The sequence below is a fragment of the Calliphora vicina genome, chromosome 4 (assembly GCF_958450345.1).
Source record: "Calliphora vicina chromosome 4, idCalVici1.1, whole genome shotgun sequence".
Taxonomy (NCBI): Eukaryota; Metazoa; Arthropoda; class Insecta; order Diptera; family Calliphoridae; genus Calliphora; species Calliphora vicina.
Window position 1 is genome coordinate 104,235,245 of NC_088783.1, and position 27,427 is coordinate 104,262,671.

A 27,427-nucleotide genomic window follows, 5' to 3' on the forward strand; every position below is an offset into this window, starting at 1 on the left:
AAAAATGGTAAAATTTTTCAATTCTATGGATAGATTTTTTTTAAAATTTTTTTTTCTAAAATTCTAAATTTTTTTAGATGTTTCTCCACATAATTTATGATAACTCAAAAAGGGTTAGTCCGATATTATTGAAGTAAACTTAGAAAACTTAAAATTTACATAACCTTTAATTTATATATATTGCGTTTTAATCGGCTCAGTAGTTTCGGAGTTATAATAACAAATTGAAGCAAAAAATATATTTTTTACGTGAAAATAGCTAAATTTTGTGTTTTAAAAAAATTTATGAAAAATTTAAAACGGCAGAACTTGTTCAGGTTTATTAATTTGTCGCAAAGCCACTTATAATAGCAACAAAATGAGATATTGAAGATAAAAATCTATTGATTCCTTTTGAATTTATTCACAATTAAGTGAATTCGCTCACTTTCACAAAATTTAACTTTTTTTTTATATACATAAAATTGAGTAGTTAACGTTCTTCTTTCGATTGGTTGAATGTCGAAAACATTTTTCCCGTGCTATGTACAAATTTTTATATATATATTGCGTTTTAATCGGCTCAGTAGTTTCGGAGTTATAAAAACTAATTGAAGCAAAAAATTGTTTTCGATAATCATAAAAAATCGAAAACGGCAGAAATTGTTTAGATTTATTAATGTATCGCAAAGCCACATGTAATAGGAACAAAATGAGATATCGATCGTAAAAATCGATGGATTATTTTCGAATTAATTCACAATTAAGTGAATTTTCTGAAAATAAGCGAATTCACTTCATTGTGAATAAATTCGAAAATAATCCATCGATTTTTATGATCGATATCTCATTTTGTTCCTATTACATGTGGCTTTGCGGTAAAGCAATAAATCTAAACAATTTCTGCCGTTTTCGATTTTTCATGATTTTTTTAAAACAAAAAAATTGGATATTTTTACATAAAAAATATATTTTTTGCTTCAATTTGTTATTATAACTCCGAAACTACTGAGCCGATTAAAACGCAATATATAAGTAAAAATTTGTACATAGCATAAGGAAAATGTTTTCAATATTCAATCGATCGAAAGAAGAACATTAACTACTCAATTTTATGTATAACAAACAAAAAAGTAAAATTTTGTGAAAATGAGCGAATTCACTTAATTGTGAATAAATTGGAAAAGAATCAATCGATTTTTATCTTCAATATCTCATTTTATTGCTATTATATGTGGCTTTTTGACAAAGTATTATTACTTGAACAAGTTCTGCCGTTTTCGATTTTTCATGAGTTTTTTAAAACACAAAAATTTGCTATTTTCACCTAAAAAATATATTTTTTGCTTAAATTTGTTATTTTAACTTCGAAACTACTGAGCCGATTAAAATGCAATATATAACCGGATTAAAGGTTATGAAAATTTGAACATTTTTATGTTTACTTCAGTAATATCGGACTAACCGTTTTTGAGTTATCATAAATTATATGGAGAAACATTTTAAAAAAATCATAATTTTAGAAAAAAAAAATTGTTAAAAATCTATCCATAGAATTTAAAAATTTTACCATTTTTGTACTGCTGGAACCACAATACATCAAAATTGTGTAGTGCTTTAAAAAGCCTTCAACATTTTTTCCATTTTGTTGCCCTGTGTAATCTAATTACTTTGACATTAGTTTCATACATATTTAAATATTTTTTTTTATTTATTTATTTTTTGAAAATGTTAACATTTGTTTTTAATACTGATATAATTTGTTTTTTTTTTTGGTTTCTTAAACAATATTTTGGTAGGTTTTTATTTTACAAATTTGTATGTATGTATGTATGTAAATCTTTTCCCTTCTTAAAAATATAACTTTTGCAATAAATTTTTATATAATTTTTTTTCTACATATATTTCATTAGTTCTATTTCTATTTTTGTAAGTCTATGTTAAGCTCCCAAGGAATGTATGTATGTAATCTCTGTAAGCTTAATGTAAAAAGTTTAACATGTAATTATTGTGATTTTTTTTTATATAAGGGAGATTTATTTGAAAGAAAACGGGAGTAAACTGAATAGTCCTTTTAAAATTTAGGGAATATACAAATAGAGACGAAACGCTTTTAATATAAAAAAAGCTCAAAAAGCTCTCCACTTAGGTTTCTGACAATGACATCTCGTCTCTATGTTACCCTATGATTTAATTTTTTTAAATATTTGAACAACTGTAAGCCAAGCTTTTAAGCATTGGTATTGTTAAAGCTTTCATCAAATAAATGGAACGCTTTAAGTGATTCTTAACATTAAAAATTAAGCATTCTTTAGCCAGTTTTATAAAAGCTTTGAGGAAATTTAAAAAAAGCTTTCAATATCAAACAACGGCTTATATGTTTTGCTGAAAAAAGCTAAATTTAAACCCCTTTCAAAGGACTTTAAGCTTTATGTGATCTTTAACATTTAAAACTTAAACATTTAAGCTAGTTTTATAAAATCTTTGAAGAAATTTAAAAAAACTTTCAATATCAAACAAACACTTCTATATCTTGTTGAAAAAAACCAAATTTAAACCCATTTCAAAGGACTTTTCAGCCTAAACTTGTAGTAGTACTAATCAGAGCTTAATTTTATTTTGAAATATTTATTTTTCTGTAAACTTGTGTAAGTGTGTTTTTTATATAGAGATTTTTAATAAGTTTCATATTAAATTAATATAATTTTTAAATACAAATATTATTTAGTTTTTATATGATCTTCATTATTTTTTATTACACATTTTAACATTTAATTTATTCTTTTATGCTTGACTTTTTTAAAAAAGCTTTTTTTTCAAATAATACAGAAAAGCTCTTCTTATGCTAATAATTTTTTAAACAAACAATTACTGCTAACTACTAGTAAGTGCTAAAATACATAAGTACATTTTCCCATAATAATAACTATATAAAGTCTAAATTTGTTTTACTCTTAATTGCAATAATTCTTTATTCTTTCAACCTTTTCTATTTACATGGTATGAGTACGTGCCATAGTACTGTGCCTTCTTGACTATGTGAATAAATTACGTCATAAATTATTTAGCTGAGCTTTGCGCTGCGATTCCAAACGTATTTCCAGCATTGCATACGGCAACACACTCACCACCAGTATTATGACTAATGTTATGATTTTCGGTGTTTCACACATGAAACCATGTGCCGCGAAGGTTATGCCCAAGCCAAGGAAACGTAACGATTGCAGTGGTGATGCTACTTCTGCTACATGATTTGCATGATTTAGTGTTACCAAGGCCAGCAATAAAGTTTCCCACATGCCATTGCAGGCGCCCCATGAGGCGGCCAGCACATAAAATAGTGCACTGTCATCGCTGGAGGGTTTCCAGGTGGAGAGAGCCAGCAGTAGGCAGGAGTGAAAGAAGAAGCCGGCCACTAAAAAAAGAAGAGAAATAAGAAGGTAAGATAAAAGAACACATTCTACATGTACTTAAAAATAAATAAACATTTGTCAAAAATAACAGAATTTTGATTTTATTTTTTATAAAAAAAGCTATATATATACCTGATAAATTTTTGACATGATAAATGTCCAAATGGTTGTTAAGACAAAAAATTATCAGGTATAGTCTCCATTTATTAGTATTATTGATTCCTTGTGACAAAAATGTTAGTGCTTTTGCTCAGAAAACTTTGTCTTGACAACAAACGTCATTAATTGTTATGATAAATATTTTTCAAGTATAGACAGGGGTTGATAAAAACTAAACTATATAAATATGACATTTAATTACAGATAGTCACAGATTATTACAAATATGCAACAAATGACAGTTGTAAAAAAAACAAGTAAGAGAGCCATATTCGGCTGTGCCGAATCTTATATACCCTTCACCAAATTATACATGAACAAATTTGAATTTATATTTTAAATTTTTTTTTTAATTTTAAAATTTAAAAAAATTTTGGTGAAAAAAAAATTCAAGTTAAAAAATATTTTTTCCTATTTTGACCCATTGTAGGTCCAACTTACTATGATGGTCTTATATACGTCGTTGGAAAGGTCTTTGAAATATCTATCATTAGATATCCATATTGTCTATAGTAATGACTTAGTAATCCAGATATAGGTCAAAACTAGGTAAACAAAATCGAGGTTGTCCTGGTTTTTTCCTCATATCTCAGCCATTTGTGAACCGATTTTGCTGATTTTAAATAGCAAACTTCTCGAAAGCAGTCTGACAGAATTATTGAAGATTTGGATCCCGAAGATATCTGGGGTCTTCAAAAAATTGATTTCAACAGACAGACGGACAGACAGACAGAAGGACATGGCTTAATCAACTCCGCTATTTTTAAGGATCCAGAATATATATACTTTATAGGGTCAGAAATGAAAAATGTAGAAATTACAAACGGAATGACAAACTTATGTATACCATTCTCACGAAGATGAAGGGTATAAATAATATCGAATCGCATGGTTATTTTGACATTTTACATTGTAGAATCTACAACCACTTTTCAATGGTTGTGATTTGCAGAGCGAGAGAATAAATAAAATGTTCAATAGACAACGAGTGTGATATATATTTCTCCCTCTTTCCTAACTACAACCATTTTGAAATTTCCTTTTGTTTGTTTTCTATTTACTGAAAACAGCTGATATATTAAATGATTTTCATAATTATGTACTAACCAAAATTACGTTCCATTCCTAAAGTTTTTATAACTATTAGAAATTGTACAAATTATGATACAAATATAAAGCTCCTTAGTCCCGGTCCACACTGTGAAACATTTGCTGCAAAACATTTTTAAATTCTCTTTTGAAACTGCATTCGTGTCCACACAGTGAAGTTTTTGCTTTTCAGTTTTTGACATTTCTGTACAGATTGAATACGAACGAATAAATGTGGATGACATACTCAACAAAAACTTCATGTACATGAAACAAAGTTCCCTTTTTCATTCTTCTTTCCCCTTTCGTCAACAAACTCAAATGTTTTGCAGCAAATGTTTCACAGTGTGGACCGGGACTTAACAGTCTTTTAATAATTTAAACAAAACCTCCACAGCTAAATCTCAGACAGACTTTCCTTTTTAGAACAAGTCACTAAAGGATAACCCCATAATAATAATTGGAAGAACCTTTACCGTGCAGACTTAGTGAACCATCTGGAAAGGGAACCTTAACTCCATTCAATGATGATCTTACAGGGTAAATGGAGACTGGATTTCAACTTATTGAAATTAATTCACTAATAAAAAAACATGTATAACGATCAAATGAATTAGGTTATGTTGCTAAAGTTTTTAAAACTTTGATACAAATATTAAGCTCGTTAAAGGTTTACCAATCTTCTAAGAATCCAAGACATTCACCCCATAGAAATAATTAGTTGAACTATTACCATGTAAACTCAGCGAATCATCTAGTAAGTGAAATTCAACTCTTTCCAATGATGAACTTACGGGATTAAATGGTGGCTGAAGACCTTTTCATGGCTTTTATTTTGAATATAAACTTACTGTCGACTTGAAAATTATATTTGAACTTGATTTACTAATGAAAAAGTTCTATTGGGTATTCCAGATAATACGTGAAACTATTGGAAAGTGTCTAACTTATGATATACATATTAACTACTTTAAAGTTTCTACGAATCCAAGTGTTCCTCAAATAGAGAAACTCAAGCATCCACTGCTAAATATTATTATTATTGAGGCTTTACGCACTGCGACCCATAGGATCTTTTGTGCAGCCTTAGATATTCTCATTCCAACAGATTTAGGCTATGAATGAAGCCAATTATTCTATTTGGTGAGTTGTGTCCCTCGGATAGAACATGTTCAGAGGTTTCGGCATGAAGTTCACAAAACATACACTATTCATTCTCAACATTACCTAAAATAATCCAGTAAGCTTTCGCTCGGTCATGGTGACACCCTACTTAAGAAATCGGAAGTATTTAGTTGGGTCAGTGTTTCAAAATGGTGAAGGAGTATTATCTCCCCATTTGTGGTACTTGGCTATAAACACCCTGCAGGTGGATTTGGAAAACAGGAGGCACTGTCATTATAATCAGACTGATAAACTCGAAATTATCTTGGTAGTACCCATGACAGGAGGCTATATTGGAGTTCAGTATAGAAAAAAACCAATGGTCAAATATTCATGTTAATTTTTAATATATCGGGGATATCAATTGTTTCATATTTGCTCTAAATATTATATTTAGCCCCATTTCTACGACGTCTGGTTAAAATGATTACTGTATAAAAACTGTCAGTATAACTTTAGGTTCAAAAACAATTAGGCATTGTGTAAATGGATTTTCGGTTAATGCTATAAAATAACTGAGAGATTACACAAATAAAAACGTAAAAATTTCAACTATACTCACATATTACCACAATACGTTTCGTATGTCTAAGAAGCATACTTAAGGTACCAGACACAATCAGTTGCATTATACCCATTCCCACAATAGCTCCTGGTACCATACTAATGCCCAATGAACAAGAAACAAAGGCCTGCAAATTAGAAAACAAACATTAAATTAGAAATTTTGTTTGCAAATTCAAATATTTCACAACTTACCCTTAAAAAATCACTCAAAATATAGGCCTGCTCCGTGCCAATAAAATATGCCAAGGGACCAGCAAACAGCAGAGTATCAGTAATACCCTTGATGCGTTCATGACGAAAAGTAGCCTGAATTTTACCCACCAGTATGGAGAACACCAAAGCCAGCATAGTAAACACCAAATACACAACAATCAAAGTAAAGCTGCCTTCTCGGGGTTTCTCATTTATAAACGAAGAATATATGGTTTCATTGCCAGCATAACCCTCGGCCTGTAGATCATTGTGCCACAGCGGGCACATATCAGCACCACATATACGATTGCCATGTTCATCTAAATTATAGAATTCACTTTTAAAGCCAGACATGTGATTCCAAACGTAGGGAGTGCTGGGTATAAACGATTGAAAAGCAGCCGAAACTGGTACACTAGAATTTGTTGTTTGCAAAAGTTTAACTGAGCTGGACTCAGTGGTCGTGGTGGTGGTGGTTGTTGTTAGATCAGGGAATTTCGCATTCGGACAATTCCAGTCATTTGAAGTGCATGACAATATAAATGAAGCTAGTATAGCTCCCACTATAATGCCTAGGTCTTTGGCAGCATGAAACCATCTGGCCAAACGTCTTACCTTTTGATCACGATTGCAAAACAGTTTATGTTCCTCCCAAGAATCCAAGGCATGTGACGAGAGCAGCGTACATTCATGCTGAGAACAGCTCAGCTTGCTGCCATAGTGAACCACAACAGCTATTTTACTAATAAACGAAGGACTATGCGTCAACCCGAAGAGTATGTAGGCAGGCAGCATCGTATAAATTGAGGGGTACAAATGACACAATAAAAATAAACACACAGCCACATAGTTGACACCCATCAGCAGGGAATAGCCAAATTTATGTATAAGTTTTGGTGTAACCAGGCACATGCCCGCCGATATCAGCAGACCAACACTGAGGAGCAGTGAACCAATATTAGGACCCACTTGCAGCCATTGTTCTCTATGATGCCACACTGAATTGGAGCCCTGTAAACCAAATATTGGCACTAAGGCGGCACACTTGAGACCATGAGCCACCGCTAGAAAGGTAAATGATTTACCAACTTTCTGTCTGATATGGGCTGGTATTTTATGTCGGCAATTACGATTGTTCAGTGTTATTAAACGTCTGATGGATGTAGCTCCTATTGAGCTATTAATTGATTCTCGGCGGCGTGAAGCGGCCAAGGCAGCTTGTACATGATATGATGATACTGGATTGATACGATGTGATCTAGTCGATATGGGAGAATAGGCCGGCATGTGCTGGAAAGACAAAGACAAATGGTTTAATTTGCAATCATTAAGGATTATTTAAAGAGTTTCAGCTCATCTACCGGCTATAGCCGGCTTTAAATAATTTTAAACATGTATGATTATATATGGAAGCTATGACTAAATATGGACCGATATTCACAAAATCCAACAGCTTGATTTTTGCACAATAGATATTTTCATGTACTTTATGAAGGTTAATGTGCTTTTCGGAAGTGCTCTTTGACCAATTATGGACCGAGGGTACTGCAATTTCTGTATATATGAGGATTATCTATGTAATTTAGTTTTGATTGGACCATCGTATAGTATAATCTCTGAGGTAGCTCGCTATAAATCGAGAGAAGTTATCACTGACCCCAAGAGCAATAGGTTAGGTTCCATGGGTAGCCACTCTTCAAACAGCTCACTTGGGTCCATTCAAAATTGATTTCGATTGTGATACCCAAGGGGTAAACATATGGGTATTAATTATACGTCCATTGTTTCCAGGCTAAACCAACCAGATTGTCTGATGAAAGAGTAGATTCGTCTAAGACTCAACCTTGATAAATCATATAAGCATAATAGGAATGGTAATCAGAGGTTTATCAGAGCAGGGCATTGGCAGAATAAGTGGGACACCGTCTCCTCCTCTTCTTCAGTATGACTGCTCCTACAGTAGTCATTGTACCGTAGGCCCAATCTCCTAGAATGTGTCCCAATTATACAGTGTCCTGTAATGAAGGAAACAATTAGCCTTATTTGCTCACTTTCCAGAACGCCCCCACCAGTTTTTGCTTCACCATATCCCAATTCAATTGAGATATGGATCTGTCATTGGCACTCCGGTCGATAATCGCCCTGACAAGATTATCTTTGACAATCTCACTAAAGGACTACGTTAACGACCTATGTCTCGCTTTCTGCCTTTTAGGTCCCGGTGCATCCACCTCTGAACATTGCCGTTTAGGCCCCGCTGATGATTCAAAAGAAGGAGGAGCGGTCTTGAGACCAGCAATGTGGGCTTTCACCCAGGAGAGTGAAGCTTGTTGCTCCTTAGTGAGATCCTCGATTTTTTTAGAGCCGAGTGTCTCAATAAAGCGATAAGCGGAACTCCTATTGGTAGCAGCTCTTTTAGCAGGGTCTTTATGCCTGGGATTTGAATCGGAGCCGGAGTTGGCCAGGGGTGATGCGTCTTCAGGACAGGAAGATTCCTTTGCTAGACCTGATCGCACATGTGGCATGTGGGAGACATCTGTGATAGGCGACTTAGTCGCTTCCCCCTTAGAGGCACCCAAGATAGGGGGTTTAGCCGACTTGGGCCTTAGCGGCTTTGGAGGTACTAGCATAGAAATCCAATGGTACCTCACCGCTTAGGTCACTACCACCTATAGCCTTAAATTTTTTACATTCAGCCAACCTGGGTATATCAGATTGACCTCCTGCAACAAGAGCAATAAGTTTCGATAAAAACGCACCAAATCAGACTCTATCGAACGCCTTTTAAATATTCAGAGCCACAATTTTTCTGATAAGAAGGTTAGTAAGTACCCCGTAGAGCGTCCATTACGAAAGTCGTACTGGCGTTCGCTAAGTAAATTATTGGAATCCAGATATTCAACATGATGGTAATTTACCATACTTTCCTTAATTAAGAAAAACACAGAGCAAATTGGCGTTACATTAGCAACCATCAAACACATAGGAAATTCGACTGCACGTTATAAAGAGCTTCAAGAATTTTTAACTGCGTGAGCGCAAAATAATATTGTTACGTTTTTACCTTTTAAAAACGTTGGTTTATTTCCACCGGATACTTTTGATTGCAAATAAAAGGAGTTCAGCAGTTTAAAAATTGTAAAAACTCTTTATTTATATAAATTTACACAACAATTTAAACAGTCACTCTATTTTAATAAAAACACACGTAATAATGTATAAAAATGCAGCGAATATAGGGCCCGTGATAAACTAAACTGCTACCGCTGCCACTATTTATATACAACGTCATCTTCCTTCCAGTAGATTCATGAATTATCTTAACGGACAAAACTAGAATGTTCTGCTTCTAGAGCTTCAAAGTTGCCATACTTACAAACATAATAGCTGAGTGTTATCAACATTGTTGATAAGTAGAAGTTTCTACTGATGTAAGTGTTTATAAACATGATGAATGTTGCAAGCAATCGTTACAGACCGTTAAATTCAAATCGCTGGTAATAACTTCTGTCGATTTATATCGAGCTTTCTCAGAGATCGCACTATACGAGTTGTTATAGATAGAATTTCATCAAACGAGTTCAAGATCAATTCAGGGGTACCGCAAGGCTCCGTCCTTTCTCCTACTCTATTTTTTATCTTTATAAACGACCTTCTACGTCAAACTTCCAACCCTATCTACTCTTTTGCAGATGACAGCAACATTTGCCATTCATATGCATTCAATTATAGACCAAGCCTGTCGGAGATTGGGGCAATGAGGCAAAATATGAATGATACGCTCAACCAAGATCTTGTGACAATCTCTGAATGGTGTTGTGCGAATAGAGTCGATTTTAATGCACGCAAGACTCAATGTTGTATGTTAACCCACAAACGCACAACAGATCATGTCGCTCAATCTGTTTTTATGGGTGGTGTAAATATTAAGGAATCAGAAGCTCTTGATGTTCTAGGCATGAGTATTCAGTGCGATGTCCGCTGGACAAATCACATTTTTCGAGTGTCGAAAGAAGCATTCAAGTGCCTTGGTTTTCTAAAACGGTGTAAGAAATACTTCACTCCATCTGATCTCCTTACTATTTACACCACTTATATCCGACCAAAAATGGAATACAACTCTCATGTGTGGGCCGGTGCTTCCAAGTCTATTTTGGAGTTACTCGACCGCGTACAGGAGAGGGCGAAGATGCTTATCGGTGACAGTAGGGTATCCAGCTCTATTGACTCACTGGAACATCGTCGCAATGTGGGTTGTGTTTCACTGTTCTACCGATACTACAATGGTATGTGCTCTGCTGAAATTAGGGAACTTGTTCCCGAAACCCGTAGATATTTACGCAACACACGCTCTTCGGCAAGGGCACATCAATTCGTTGTCGACTGGACAGTAGATCGCACAACACATTACAGGGAAAAATCGTTATTTAGCCGTACTGCCCGTATGTGGAATAAGCTTCCTCCTGAAGTATTTCTTGTCACTTTCAATATAGGAAAATTCAAGTCAAATGTTCACAAACACTACTCCCTCTACCTATTTTCCTAGTTCCAACACAATTTCAATCACAAATCAGACGAACAAATCATTCCATTTGTGGCCAGCTTAAGGGTACTCATTTAAACGTTTAAGTTTCCCATTTGTTCAATTGTGTAAATTTGCGCGACGTGTTTCTCTATTTGGTAAAAATTTCGAATAAAAATAAATTCAACAAAAGCTTGTGTTTCATTATACAATACCATTCACTTCAATCATTCTGTTCCAAAGATACACAATTTTAGAGGAAGTCCCACAGTTTGGACCAATACAAAGCATTTCTGATTTTTGATTAGCATAAAATATTTGGGTAAAATTTCATTCCCCTACGTCCTTCCCTAGAGGCCCTATCGGGCTAACATCAGACAGACTTTATGCTTCTACTACCAATATTTCGATATGTTACAAACGAAATGACAAACTCAATATACCTTTGGTGGTGGGTATAAAAAATCTCTTTCTTAATAAACACCTTTATTCTTCAATTAGTAAATATTTAAAAATTAATTTTTGAAATGTAATTGACGTCATACTCAGTTGTAAAGAATTATCAACAAAATATTCCATCAAGAAATTTATCATCGTAGTTGGTGCAATTTAAAAATTTTGAAAACAAAATTCATTCATTACAATACTTAACCACAAATCCACCTACACATGTAAAAGTTTTTCTTTGTGTTTAATTGATTCAATATAATCCTGCAGCATTTAGTTATATACCCGTGTACTTTTAGTACCTACTTAAACTGAATAAGTAGTATGTGATGATGCCACAATTTAACCACTTTGTTTTTGTTTGTCACCTATTTTAAGTTGAAGTTATTTTAAATACAAAACCATATACATACATATATGTACATATGTTTTCATTCATAAAAATTGCGCACATAAACAAATAAATAATCTCTACATCACCCCATTTCATCCATCCATCCATCGTTCGTACTCACCTCTAAGGCTTGTTCGTCCCATATGTTGTGTGTTGCACCCGAACTTCTAGTACGCAGCACACGATGTCGATTTGTCAATGAATGACGAAAATGATGGGGATGTTGGTGTCCATGATGCCTTAAAGTTACTGCACCAACAGCCGTGCCCACTCCAGCACCATAGTTTAATAGGGCAGCCCCACCAATTGGTAAAGTACTTGCTTGGGTCGGACCACCACTAGTTGCTGTTGTACTGTGTGGTGCAATGCCACCCATACCCAAGCCAGCCATTAAATAGGGATTGTAGTTGGAGTGCTGAGAATACATAAAATAAGCAAAACAAAGCAATTTAAGAGAGTTTCTACTTGTATGATTTAAGAGAATGATGGAAGATATAGAGAGAGGCTGAAAATGAGATTTACATGATTTTTTATTTGTTTTTTGAAACAGATGAAATATGAAATTATGGCAAATGCGAGGGTTGGTAGATAAATCAATAAGGGATTAATATTTGTTATGGCAAACTGTCATCTGAACTTTATTCATGAGTTCAAATATCATTGTCTCTTTCAACTAGTATAACTATGTGAAGCTACTTAAGGAGCGCATTGATTTTTGGATTTTATCACCCTAATATTTTTTTTTAGATTTGGAGAAGTTTCAAGAAGTTGAAATCTAAGAAATATGGTGAATATATCAGTAACGTAAAACTCTATTGAATTAAATTTGCACTTCCCATCTTTCTATTACCACCATACGCAAAACGTTTCCCTAGCTGACCCGCCCCAAATACTTAGTTCATCATTATCATGAATTGTTCAAGATGCTCAACAGCTTTAGAAGTGATTTCGTTCAGACATGTTGAAGGATTTAAAAACAATATTCTAGAACAATTTGCACACAATACCTATATTTTGCTTGTCTGCAGATACACCCAGAGTCTCTGGCGGGAATCGAACCCGCAACCCTTAGATTCATAGTCCAGCACACTATCGTAGAGTCTATCGGGTTAATCTTAGTAAGAGTTACACAAACTGATGCTAGTCTTTAAAATTAGTCCCAATGAAAAATTATTTATTCTACTAAAGATGTCAATGTTTTAAGTGGATCATTCTGCAATTCACAAAATCAACACGGTTGCAGTATAATCCAGAGCGCTTTATTAGAATATCAAAAACCACAATGTATAGCAATGCTATGTTAAACTGGTAGTGACTCACTTAGTTCCTTTCAGGGATGGCATCTGAAATTTACAAACTGTACCAACTTTTATTAAAAATTTTGGGCTTTGATTGTGCCTGAACTGCAAATATTTCAAACACGAAATCGTTAATGAGCTTTAAACTGCTTATTTATTAATATTCTGGAGTTCATTTGGAATCGTTTTTTTAAAAAAAGTCGAGGTTTTTAATAATGATATTTAAAACAAATATTTAACAAAAAATCATGTCAAAAGAAACTAAACGGAATAAACAATCGAACAAATTTTCACCTCCCCTTCAAAAAACCAAAAAAAATAATTTTAATTTCTTCCTCCTCCAAAAGGTTAAGCTGGATCATCTTCCGATACTGTTATAATAATTGTACCAAATGAATCATTGGCGTACTATTGTACTTTTCAGTCACGAAAAGTACCAAAAAAAGTACAATTGTACCAACTTTGCTCTCCCTGATTCCTTTGTGTTCAGTTGTGATACCCGGATAATAAGAGTCGAGAAAAGCAATTCTCTCATCAGGCCTACTTGGCTTCATCGACAAATCCCTCAGGTCATGCTAGAAAAAGTTGAGTTGATCAATGAGATATCCCACAGTTTCAGCATATCCTTCAGCAACTCATGAAGAAATTTTTATATGATATTCAATCCCCTAGCCAGTGACCAATTTACTGACACTACAATGTTGATTAAACGATTATAACTTATGATAGATGTTATCCTTGACAGCATCATACAATGGTCTGTGTCTAAATATGGGAACACTGGGGCCAAACAAAGTCCGACTCAATCTAGGACCCACTTTTTTCTCTAGCATACCCATTAGAGGTACTAGTAGTGTGGTTACAAATAATTTTTCGATCCTCCCGTATGCCAAATAATCGGACCATTCATTCCCAAAGTAGGCCTAATGTTCAGTTAGCTGGAATACATTCACTCATACGACGATAATGACCTGAGCGAAGGCTGACTATCCCACATCATAAACATCTTTGTACCTCTTAATATTCTGCTCAATCATTGTGTTATATGGAAATAAATAATTTCTAAACGACTTGTCTGATAGGGAAAAAATATAAATCGCTTTCCAAAAATATAAAAATCTTTGAAATTGGATGGTTAAATTAAATTTTATCCCGATTGGACCAGCAGACATAGTGACAAATGAAAGATCAATTAATGTTGTCGAGGAATTGCAAATAACGCCAATTGGATTTCGCGATGATTACATTAAACAGTCTTTTTACTTTCTAAAAACATGCAACTGCAAATCGCAGCTTTAAGTGAATCTCACTCGGAAAATATTCGCATGTTGCCTACGAAAAAACTCTATATTTCGGAGAAAATTGGGATTCGGGTTAGAATATTTTTAGATGAAACTGTTTTTGTTGCGATGTAATTTGATTGGCAGATTTAAATGATATTGATAGCAAAGCATATGGTGCAGGTTTCGCAGACTATTAAAAATATATCAACATCATTATTCGGAAAGCTAATCGTAAGCCTTGGATTCTGTAACGTCATTCAACACTCTTCAGAAACCAGTGGGCCTCTCAAGATTATAAAATTTTTTCCCCACGATACGATTATATTTATAATATGTTTGGATCTTGGACCGCTAAAAGTCAGAAAACTCAAGAAGTATCGATGGACAAACATTTTCACGGCTGTCAGGAGCATTATGCTAAGCCAATGGAAAATCTGGATATTGTTGTTCACGATATTACTGATATACAGTACCAAATACGATGAGCAATCAAAAGTTCTCCTAGTCCAGATCGCATCATACCATCAGACCTGCAAGATTTGCATATTGGCACTATTAAGCCATCGATCTTTCTGATCTTTAGATCATATCTACGTCTATCATATGTTATATCAAGATGGACATCATATAAGTAGTTTTAATTACAAAGCGCGGGAAAACACTCCACTTTAGTACAGATGGCATTATACCATCAAATCTACATGGGAGTATCGGCACTTTGATGGAGAAAACAGATTCGTAATAGCAACCGAATTTGTTGCCAATCGAATGATTCGGTTGCACACATAGAATTTTTCGGTTCTAGCAACAGAAAATCAGTGGATAAAAAAAGGTTGAAGTAACCAAACTTTTGTTACCACTTCTAAAATTTTTAAGTCGCAACTGTAAAATTCTTTCACTGAGGCAGAATCAATCAATCGATTGGCCACAAATTCGGTTGATACTATCTAATGAAAATGAATAGCAAATAAAGTAGTTTTGATTTAAAAAAGAGGTAGAACATCCCTCTCTTACGCTGAGGATTTTAGATCAATCATCCTTACTGCTAAATACTCTGAAAAGGATAATTGATATCTACATTAGATAGTCGCCTGAACCAGTGATAATATGCCTGTAATAAGAATAGATCGAGTGAAGTTGCACTTAACTCACTAGTGAGCTATAAGGGAAGATATCTGAACTACTAGGAATTAACATAAATTGTCTTCATATACCTAGAGAGCGTCATCAATAACATGAAATCGAGATTGTCGCCCTGGAAGCTCGGGGTGTTAATTCTGCTATTGTGTTGTTTGTTGAAAAATTCCTCACCTTCAGGGGAATAGATGTTAAATACCTATAAGAGACACTAACTTTAATTGCCTTCGTAGACGTGGAATTAAGATTGACGACTTGGAAACTCTGGGTGTAAATACTGCAATCATGTCATTTGCTGGAAAACTGCTCATGTTCTTTAAGATTAAGTTAATATTGTTAGGAAATTGCACTATGAATTTGAATTTAACGATTTTAACACGGGTTGCCACATCCAACAGCTTTTGTATACATTGCCATAAATGGATACTTGGTAGCACTGTGCTACCAACATTAACTGTCACAGCTAGGGTTTTTAATTTCCTGGGAATCGGGAAATTATTTTCGACATTCCCGGCTATTCCCGAAACATATAATTATACTGTGACTTAGGAATATTATAGCCAAATTTCATATACAAACTTAGTGTTATAATTACTAAATATCAGAGCTTCGAATTAATTGATAAAATTTGAGCTTAATTCACTAAAATCTTAATCCGTAATTAAAAAATGTTTCATTCCATAAATCCGTTCCTAATATTTAATTTTTTAGATTCATTTTTAAACCTTTGTTTAAACTGAATTAATTTTAAAGTTAATTAATAACAGAATTTATTCAAACTTTGAATGATTAAATTTTTGTTAAATCAAATCATTTACAAAATTAATTGAAAAAATTGTCTTAAACCTTTTTGTAATAGATATTAATTGAAGAAAAATTTAATCATTTAATAAATTTTTGAAGCTAAAAACTGTAAAAAACTTTTCACTTTTTTTGGTGAAAAAAACAGAGTTCTAACTTGTTTTCTATGTATTTTCGTCAGTATTTAATTCCCGGATTCCCGACTAAAAATCCCTGGAATCGGGTAGTGAAAAACCGGGATTTCCCGGGATGAACATCAAGGTGAGGTTAGTCAAACAGCTGATAACTTTTTTTCGCTTTTTGGTTCTAACAATTGTCAAAGCTTGTTTTTAAATTTAAATATCTACATATTGTTACGTTTTAACCTTTTCAAAACGTTGGTTTATTTCCTTTAAATAAACCGGATACTTTTAGTTTAAAAATTGTAACAACTCTTTATTTATTTAAAATTACAACAATTACAGAAATTAATAGTCACTCAATGTTGTTTTTATACATGTTTATAAATTCGCAGAAATACAGACACACTTTATAATGTACACGAATTCACTTGAAAAATATAGCACACTTTAAGGCACTCAGTTGATGTATATTCGAATAGCGTCTCTTACTACGTTTATACGTAGCATATTCGCAAAGAAAAATTATTTGCAATTAATTAACTCACTGTTTATATGTCACATTGGTTACGGAAAATTCTTGTTTTTATGAGATGCCGGATGGTAAAATTTAATTAGTTGGTAGCTCTTTTATTGAATAAAATATGATACATTTTTTATTTTTTTAAATGTAAAAATTAAAGAATCAAAAATTCTTGCTCGTCTTGCAAACCAATTAATGCAAAAACGCAATGAAATATTTAAAAAACGTCTTAATAAACTTAAAACGTTAAAACATATGGCAATGCTTAAATTATTATTTGCAAATAGTGTCGTTAATCAGGAATTGTTTTCGTGAGTTAGCTATTCGCAAATTTAAAATTAATTCACTGTTTATGCGGCAATTTTTTCTAATTGCAATATTTTTATTTGCGAATAAGCCGTGCGTATAAACGTAGTATCTGAAAAAACTCACTAACGACTGCAAACCTCAGCCACTATTTCTAACACTACCATCTGCACTCTAGATTGTTCTTTAACTGTCAAAGCTCGTATTTTCGAAGCCTAGAGCATACGCCATCTCTGGTGATTTTTCTACAATATTCTTTAACTGTCAAAGCTAGCAAACATTCAGCGTTGCCATACTTACGATCAATGATCAACTCAAAGCTTTTATTCAATGTTAATAATGCCCACAGATATGTTACAGTTTGAGATGCACTGCTGTTTGAAAGCATTATGCAACTTTAAATCTGACGTTAAAATCGTTATATTTGAATTTCGTAACAATATTCTAGCTTATTAACAAAATATTTATTTTTTACATAAATAAGTAAATTATTTTTTTAATTTTTCATTTTTGTTTTTTGACATTTGTTAAGACCAATTGTTGTTGATTAACATGATTGCTCTAGAAAAAGATCCTTCTAGTTTTGTCCGTTAGAAATAAACCGACGTTTTTAAAAGGTAAAAATTTAACAATGTTAACAGAGTTTCGGTACAATCACCACTGTTCTGTGACAAGAATATTAATACTCTACTCGTGATTATAAATGATGTCAAGGGTGTTAACTCTGCGCCAACTTAACTGGTATTATTCACTAGGCGATATAAGAACCACATTATTTAATCAAAAGATCGATGGATGTCCGATATTACCATATACCTGGGTCTGCTATTTACAGAACCTTTAAAATATTTCGCTTCATTGAGCAAGATGGGGATAATATGGGTTACAGGTGGTAAATATGGTGTTCACTAACATGGTCTATCAGCGAAAGAAGCTACATTCAGAGGAGAATCTGTTTAAAAATGTGTACTTTTAGGGAATATTGAGTAAATGGGGAAGATTTAATACCAAAAATCACAAATTTTTTTATTTTGGAAGATCAAAAACAATTCTTATAAATTTCATCTACTACCATTAGTATACCTTCCCTTTACATATACCCTCCCCTAGAAAAATGAAAACAAAGTAAACACACAAATCTTCTTAAATAAATAACAAAAATGTAAACAAAAAATTTTGCTCTTTTCTTAACTTACCTTTCTCTGATGCAAACGTTCTCTCTCACGACTCGCCTCTCTGGCCAATTGCTCACGCATTTCACGCTCTCGGCGTTTTTCGCGTTTGCGCTCTATCTGTTCAAGTTCGTGTAGATTTGGTAAACTTCCCATGATGTTTGAATGTTGTGATAGTTTTTTTTATTTAACTTTTTGTTACAGTTTTATTGTATTTGCTTTGTTTGCAGTACAAGTTGTTGGTTGTTATTAGTGTTTTAAAAACTTTGTATCTTTAAAGTTTCCATTATTTGTTTGAACTTTAAAGGAGAATATTGTAAAGCCACATTGGGGACGGATGGTCACAGAAATACAACAAAAATACTCGGTTGTATACATTTAAGACAACACACGTACACACATACTTTTACTGGTGAAGAGAAAAGTTGAGGTGATTGTTAAGCACTGTTATTGTTATTGTTTTTGACAGTTGACCATTATGATGATGTGGTTTTTGTTTGTTTTGTTATTGCTAGTATTATCTTAACATGAAATAAAAACAAAAAGAAGGACCAAGTATTAATTAAGATGAATAAAAACAAAGAAAAACAAGTAAGAGTACTATATTCGGCCGTGCCGAATCTTAAATACCCTCCACCTAAATATGATGGTATAAAAGCTGAAATAATATAACAATTGTTAGAAAGACTAGTTTACGCAGAAGATATTTTATTTCAAATGTACAAAAAATTTTATCTAATTCAGCAATTTATAACTGAAATTCCTATTAGAACGTTTGACACAGTTAATTATTGTCTTTTAATTGAGAAATTGTCGTCTAAACTTAATTTTTCTAAATCTTCGTGTAAATTATTATTTTCTTACATAGGTAACCGTTAACAGTTTGTTGGAACTGGGTTAAACGATCTACAATATCTGATTGTCAAAGTGGCGCACAGTGGTATGAGAAAAAAAAGAGGGAAATAAATCTGTAACTTTTAAACCCTTAGTCCGATTTTAATGAAACTTCACATGCGCAAAGGGGAAGTGTTGTCGAGTTTAAGTCTGGACCTCATGAAATGAAATTTTACAATTTATATACTTAATAATTAGTATACAAATATATTTAGACAAATTTCAAAATATTTGGTTGTGGGACTTTTGCGGGAGCTATGACCAATTATGATTCGATTGTCATAAAATATTTTTACGTGATTTTTATGTATTTATATGAGAGCTGTGGCCAATTATGGACTAATATTCACAAAATTCAGTATTATGATTTTTGAATACAAATTACTGATCTGTGTACCATTTTGGTTAAATATATGGATGCTATGACCTATTATGATCCTAAGTATTTAAGGGCTTTTTTTGTAGAATTTCATATAAACAACGCTATTAACAAGAGTGGACCTTATGTGGGAGCTATGCCGAATTATGCACGAATATTTAAAAAATCTTGTAGTACGATTCTTGGATACAAATTACTGATCGGTGTTAAATTTTTGGTTGAGTGTAGATTTTTATGGATATTTGTGCACGGTAATGTGTTTTCCTGAAGTGGTTCTTATATGGATGTTATGACCAATTATGGGCCTATCATCATAAAATTTGGTACATCGATTTTTGTATATATTGAATAAATTTGTTTTAAATTTCAACCTGATAACTATATTTGTAAGAAATTTATTAGGATTTTAGGGATTTCCGGGAAGGGACCTTATATGGGAGCTATGGTTAAATATGGACCGATATTCACAAAATCCAGAAGTGTGATTACTGGATTCAAATTACTGGATCTGTGCGTAATTTCATTTTGATATCGATATGTTTTTAATACTTTTTAAGGTTAATATCTTTTTTCGGAAATGGGCCTTATAGGGGAGCTATGACCAATTATCGGCCAATCTGCATAAAATTTGGAACAGTGATATCTATATGTATGAGTATGATTTGTGTGGAATTTTAGCATGATAAATGTATTTATAAGAGATTTATGAGTACTTAACTGATTTTTGGAAGTGGACCTTATATGGGAGCTATGGTCAAATATGGACCGATATTCACAAAATCCAGTAGTATGATTTCTAAATATAAACTATGGATGTGTGTGAAATTTTGTTTTGATATTGATATTTTTTAGATATTTATGTAGGTTATTGTGTTTTTCGGAAGTGGTCCTTATATGGGAGCTATAACCAATTATCGGCCGATCTTCATAGAATTAGGTACAGCGATTTTGGTATATATGGGAATTATTCATGTCGAATTTCAACTTGATAGCGATATTTATAAGACATTTATGCTTATTTAAGAGATTTTCGGAAGTGTACTTTATATGGGGGCTATGGTCAAATATGGGTCGATCCACGAAAAATTTTGGAATATAATTTCTTTTACCACGAAACTTATTTTTGCTGAATTTCATGTGGATATTCCTATTTTGTAGGCATTTATAGACCATAGAACCATATTTCGGGAAGAAATTTGTATGGGGGCTAGGAGAAATCATGGACCGATTCTTATAATTTTCACCAGAGTTACTCCTTTTATCATAAAAGTAACGAGTGCAAAATTTTATGATATTAGCTGCAATATATTTACAAAAAATGTCCAAAAATATGTGAAAATTATCAATTTTTTTTTGAGGTTGTCCCACATTTTCATTCATAACTTTGGTTCCACTGTACCGATTTTGCTGATTTTCAATACCAAACTGCTTAGGACAATAATAAACACTTTTCTTGCAACTCTACTAAGTTTGTTTGCGTATTTTGGACGTGAGCGTGTTTTACACAGACGGACAGACGGACAGACGGACAGACGGACAGACAGACGGACATTGCTCAATCGACTTAGAATTTCATAAGGATCAATAATATATATACTTTGTTGGGTCTCAGATGAATATTTCTCAATGTTACACACGGAATGACAAACTTATATATACCCTCATTCACCACTTATGGTGGTGGAGGGTATAAAAATTAAAACTCTCTTCTGTTGTTGAAGGGAGAGTTTCTTAACAAGTTATTTTCTATAATAGAATTATAATGAGTTTGACAAGCAGTTGTTATTAAAAGTTTAAAGTTCATTAAATGTTAAGAAAAGGGTTGAAGTAATACTCAGGTTACCATTTTTTCCAGTAATTTTCATAAACAAAACATATTGTTAAGTTATTTTTTTTGTTTTATTTATTTTACGCTTTTTATTATATTTATTAATCATGTTTATATATCTTTATTTTGGAAACCAGCGATATTCATACGTTTGCTTTAATTTATCTCTCTTTCTGCTTATTTTTGTTTTTTATGTTTCAGGTATAATGTTTCATACTTTATAGGAGAATATTTCTTTTAATTAAGAACAAAAAATACAAATTAATGAGACAGTAGTATATTTACACCGTTATCGCTAAAATACCGCTAACGATATAATCGTAAACAGAATTACCTCTAAATACCGTTACAGATATTCTGTAAATAATTTAAATTATAGAAATGAATTTAGTGCCAAAAAAGCTTCGTATGCGGAAAGTTTTGCTTTACTTCATTAATTTGAAAAAAATGGCGCTGAAGCTGAAAGTGTTCCATCGGTTTCAATGTGCGAGTGATGGTTCAAACTGGTGATTTTGACGCGGAAGACAAAGATCGTCCAGGCCAGCCAAAAAAGTTTGAAGACTTAGAATTGAAGGCACTACTCTATGAATATTGTTTTCCAACTCAATAACAGCTTGCGAAATCATTGTCAGCTACTAAATCAGCAATTTTAAGACGTTTGCAAGCACCAGGATTCAACCAAAAGCAGGGAAATTGGGTTCCATACGAATAGATGCTTGAAATACGATTTTGTATGACTGAAATGCTATTTGAATCATTACTTGCAATGAAAAATGGATCCATTTCAATAACACAAAGCGTAGGAGATCGAATGTGAAGCCGGGTCAACCAGTCAAAGCGACACCAAAGACAAATATCCATGGCGTTAAGGTAATGCTTTGTATTTGGGGGGGAGCAAAAGGGTTCAATCTATTATGAGCTGCTGAAATCGGCCAGAGCATCACATGGAACCTGTACCGAACGCAACTGATTCGTTTGAAGCGAACATTGGCCGAAAAACGCTCAGAATATGCGGCAAGACATGAAACAGTAATAATCCATAACCTGTTAAAAACTATTTAGAAATAAGTGGAAGTTTTGCCAGATCGATACAGAACGCTATCTCTGGGATACGCTTCACTTCAGAACAGTGTATCCGAAATTGGCTTGGCCTCAAAAGATGAGCAGTTCTTTTGGCTCGGAATACATATGTTGCCAGAAAGATGGGAAAAGGTCATAGCTAACAATGGGCTCTGAAAATGCTAACCAACCCAAAAAATACCACCTTTATTAACTTATTTCAGTATAAAATTACCGTTAACATTAAAATATAATTACGAAACAGTAGCCAACCTTGTTTTAAACGTAAAATATATTTAATTGTATCCCAAAATTGATACCCAATGTTCCATGGATTATCCAACAAGTCAATACATCCGAGGATGGATTATACCTGGAATATTCATAGGAATCTCTGGATATTCTAATCAATACCCATTTTCCACGTGGCTGATGGTGAAACACTTCACAATGAGTCACTCTCTGAAATCTCACAAGAGAGAAACTCCGTAAAAATCACCAGAACCACATGATATTCTGCTGTGGATGCCGCTGATGCTGCAGATTGCGAAGGATTCCAGCATTCCTTGGCTCTATAAAATCTCTTCAACATCTCTCGTTTTTCCTGTTGAAAACTGTGGAAAGACTCATAATCTTATATATGAGGCAGAAGTTGGATGGCTTTTCTCGCTTATCCAAAGCATATCTAAAGGGTTGCTCAAAGGAGACAGTTGTAACGTTCTAAAATATCTAGATGTTGAAGTAGATATACATTGGCAACTTGATTGTGACCATGTCGAAATCGACAGTTATTACTAAATACGGTTGGCTTCTAAGCTAAGCTAATTTATTGGATGAATACCTCTTTAATACATACAATACTGACTTATGGATCTCTAGTTTGGTGGCACAGAAAGCACAGAAATCTGTATTTATGGCATATTTTCAATTAATGGATATTTTTATCTGTATGGAAATACGTAGAACCAACTGTACAATATTCAGAGCTCTGCTTGAATCAGTATCATATGTGAACTACGTACTAGTTCTTCAGAGGCTCTAACCACTATTTTACATATAACTCCAATTTTTCTTCCCTCTGTTACACCACGCCTCTTTCAGACTTTGACAGTATGTTCAAAGTAATTATTCCTTCCAGAAGGTAAAGGTGCGGAGGAGAACATGAATAATATATATGATTTATGGTATGGTAATCCGTCCAAAGCCTTCGTCTCATACAGCTCACTTGGGTGCAATAATCTTTCCCTTTGTGATACCTGATGAAGAAAATGAAAACAGAAAGAAAAGAGAAATAGAAGTTGGAGAAAAAGGAAGTCTATAGATTGAGTAAGAGTGAAATTTGCAAGAGTAGAGTATAGATAGAAGTGGGAAGAGAAGGAGGAGAGTGTTTAAGAATTCAAAGAATTCAACTAACGCAGATCATCATGGGATTGTTGCTAGGTCCCTAAGAGGTGCAATTTGCATGTTCGGTCTTATAAACCATCTGATTTCCCTGATAAAGGCGTCTATGCACCTTAGTTCCTTCACAGATAACCCGGAGGGGATATTAAAGGATCGCTCACCTAAAAGCCTGGCACGTAGATCACCCAGTGCCGCATAAATACAAAAGAAGTGTAGGATGGTCTCTTCCTTTTCCTCATTCTGACAACTTCTGCAGAAGTCGTGATAAGGTAACCCAAGTCTTGCGGCATGAGTACCGAAAGTGCAATGCCCGGTGATTATTGCCACCATGTTGCTGAGTCGTATTCGTTGTAGTCGAAGTAGATACGACGTGCGTTTACAGTCCAACGCAGGCCATATCATCCTCGTAATGCCACAGGTGGATTCATTATCCCACCTTGATTGGGCAAGTTCGTAATATGCGTCATGTATCAGTTCTTTGCAATTTTCAAACGGAATTCCACAAAGGATGTCTATTTCATCATCCTACATCAAGCCTCCTATTCCCGCCAAGTAATCAGCAATACAATTGCTGATTACTTACACACGTACCCATATGAGTGCAACTGTCGAATGTCTCGCCAACTCATTTAAGGATGTCCGGGATTCCTGGACCATATTCGATGTTGTATAAACACCTAATATATAGATATGATTTAAGAGTATAAACTGATGGCTACAAGATGAGCTGTCGCGTGAGATCGGGTGTCTTCTGTAATGAATTAGGGAAAAGAGTCTCAATAACTCCTCCAGCTAAAGCTAGTGTAGATCAGGAACAAATATTGGAAAGAATGCAGGATTTTACGCAAAAGCAATATTCGTGGAAGCAATGCAATTTTCTTCCATAGCCAGGCCGCACTTATGTCGCTCAAGTACTATACTACGGCATCCACCGTGGTCAGACAGAGTAAGGAAGAACTGTCAAGACTAGATCGTCTATCGGATATCACACCAGTTTGTGTCCCTGAACATAGGGACTACTACGGAAATGAGTAGGAAGACGAGCTGACCATAGAACTATCCGCTTTAAATGTCTCAGCTACAGTGTCTGACGCAATACACCTCGGGACCATTAAAAGTGAAATCTTTAGATACTACCTTCAGAAAGCTGACTACAGATGGAGAAAGATAGAAACAAACAAAACTGCCAGGAAATTGTAGTCTGATATCCGAAAGGACATTTCGAGGACAATAGAGTGTCAGGTCAATCGGTAAGCATGAAATCAGACTTGAGCTTCCCTTCAATTGTCGCACAGTGGGGGAATTCCAAGGTAAAATAATTCAGCGCATATTGGGGCATACAAAACAAGTTTTAATTTTTAAAAACAACTATGAGATTAGATTCTGGCATTAAGTTGAAATTTACATAAAAAATAGGTCTATTTTAGAAGGCTTTGGTCCTGAAATCGAACTCAATGAAAATTCGCAAACTTTTCTACAAACCTGAGTTGTCCTACTTTCAGACAAGACAGCGCCCATCTAGAGAGCTTTGTGGGTTCTGTCGTCAAAATTTAAACTGGAATACACCTCTGCTAAGCTCTTGTGAAATGTCATATGAATCATAACAGTCAGTTAGAAAGAGCAGATGATTTATATCCAAAATATTTTGTTCTGTCCCAATGTTCAGCGATAATGAACTTCAAAGACTCTGTAATTTATGTGAACTGATAGAATGAACTCTGAAAACCATCCCTATCGAATTTGAGTTCCCGGAAAGGAGAATTTAAGCTAGATGTTGTTAATATTATTTATATTACAAGTATTTATTAACCCTTTAAAATTCTTTGTTAACATTCTCTCAATCCCACTGTATATCGTCCTTAATAAACAAGGACAATTTACTTATGCTTATCCAAACATACACTCATAGTAAGGATGTAGCTCCTTGTATATTTTGTACCGGCTATTCGAATTTGATTGCATGTGTGGTTGAGTAGGTGAAAAATAATAAATTTTTACTTGTTTTTATCTACGAGTATATGATTTTTTTGTCGTTGTTATTCCTGTTGGTATTTATGGCTTTATAACAAGAGATTTTTTTACTTTAATTCCATTTTGTTGCTTTTTTTTATTGTGTTGGTTTATTTTTTCTTGTACATTTTTAATCCTGTGGTTTCTGTTTCTTATTGTTGTTGTTTTGCTGCTTTCATTTCATATTACATTAAGCTGTCATTTCATACAATTGCGTTCGATTGTGAAAAAAAAGGAAATTTCTATTCGTACAGTAGATTTACTCTATATGATGTTTTTTATTATAAATTCATTCATTCTTTCATTTGTTCGTTCAATTTGTTTCTGTTTCTGTTGCTGTTACTGTTACTAAATAAAGTATCGAACGAACATCATTATCGTCATTTTCTGGTCACTTAATTTGCTATTTTTGACATATGCCTTTAAAATCCATTAGCTGCTGTCACAAGTTATTAATTTTCCTCTATAAGGCGTTGCTGTCATTTCCACAAAACTCTTTTTATACCCTCCACCACCATAAGTGGTGAATGAGGGTATATATAAGTTTGTCATTCCGTGTGTAACATTGAGAAATATTCATCTGAGACCCAACAAAGTATATATATTATTGATCCTTATGAAATTCTAAGTCGATTGAGCAATGTCCGTCTGTCTGTCCGTCTGTCCGTCTGTCCGTCTGTCCGTCTGTGTAAAACACGCTCACGTCCAAAATACGCAAACAAACTTAGTAGAGTTGCAAGAAAAGTGTTTATTATTGTCCTAAGCAGTTTGGTATTGAAAATCAGCAAAATCGGTACAGTGGAACCAAAGTTATGAATGAAAATGTGGGACAACCTCAAAAAAAAATTGATAATTTTCACATATTTTTGGACATTTTTTGTAAATATATTGCAGCTAATATCATAAAATTTTGCACTCGTTACTTTTATGATAAAAGGAGTAACTCTGGTGAAAATTATAAGAATCGGTCCATGATTTCTCCTAGCCCCCATACAAATTTCTTCCCGAAATATGGTTCTATGGTCTATAAATGCCTACAAAATAGGAATATCCACATGAAATTCAGCAAAAATAAGTTTCGTGGTAAAAGAAATTATATTCCAAAATTTTTCGTGGATCGACCCATATTTGACCATAGCCCCCATATAAAGTACACTTCCGAAAATCTCTTAAATAAGCATAAATGTCTTATAAATATCGCTATCAAGTTGAAATTCGACATGAATAATTCCCATATATACCAAAATCGCTGTACCTAATTCTATGAAGATCGGCCGATAATTGGTTATAG

At 33.7% G+C, this 27,427-nt stretch overlaps 1 protein-coding gene across 1 annotated transcript; it reads right to left on the bottom strand.

The window, feature by feature from the left end:
- Window positions 1–2,956: 2,956 nt before the first annotated feature.
- Window positions 2,957–18,721, bottom strand: LOC135958895 (uncharacterized). Its single transcript, XM_065509839.1, has 5 exons — window positions 18,590–18,721; window positions 12,048–12,341; window positions 6,564–7,853; window positions 6,367–6,496; window positions 2,957–3,394 (listed from the first exon to the last, which is right to left on the bottom strand). Exons 1-5 carry the CDS (start codon window positions 18,719–18,721, stop codon window positions 3,033–3,035), a joined length of 2,208 nt encoding a protein of 735 aa, XP_065365911.1. The 3' UTR covers window positions 2,957–3,032.
- Between the last annotated feature and the right edge of the window lie 8,706 nt (window positions 18,722–27,427).

Coding starts and splice junctions, on each gene's coding strand:
- LOC135958895 (XM_065509839.1), bottom strand. CDS start 18,721: ATGGGAAGTTTACCAAATCTACACGAACTTGAACAGATAGAGCGCAAA. Junction 7,854..12,047: donor GGGACGAACAAGCCTTAGAG/GTGAGTACGAAC, acceptor TTGTCTTTCCAG/CACATGCCGGCCTATTCTCC. Junction 6,497..6,563: donor TTTTGAGTGATTTTTTAAGG/GTAAGTTGTGAA, acceptor TCTAATTTGCAG/GCCTTTGTTTCTTGTTCATT.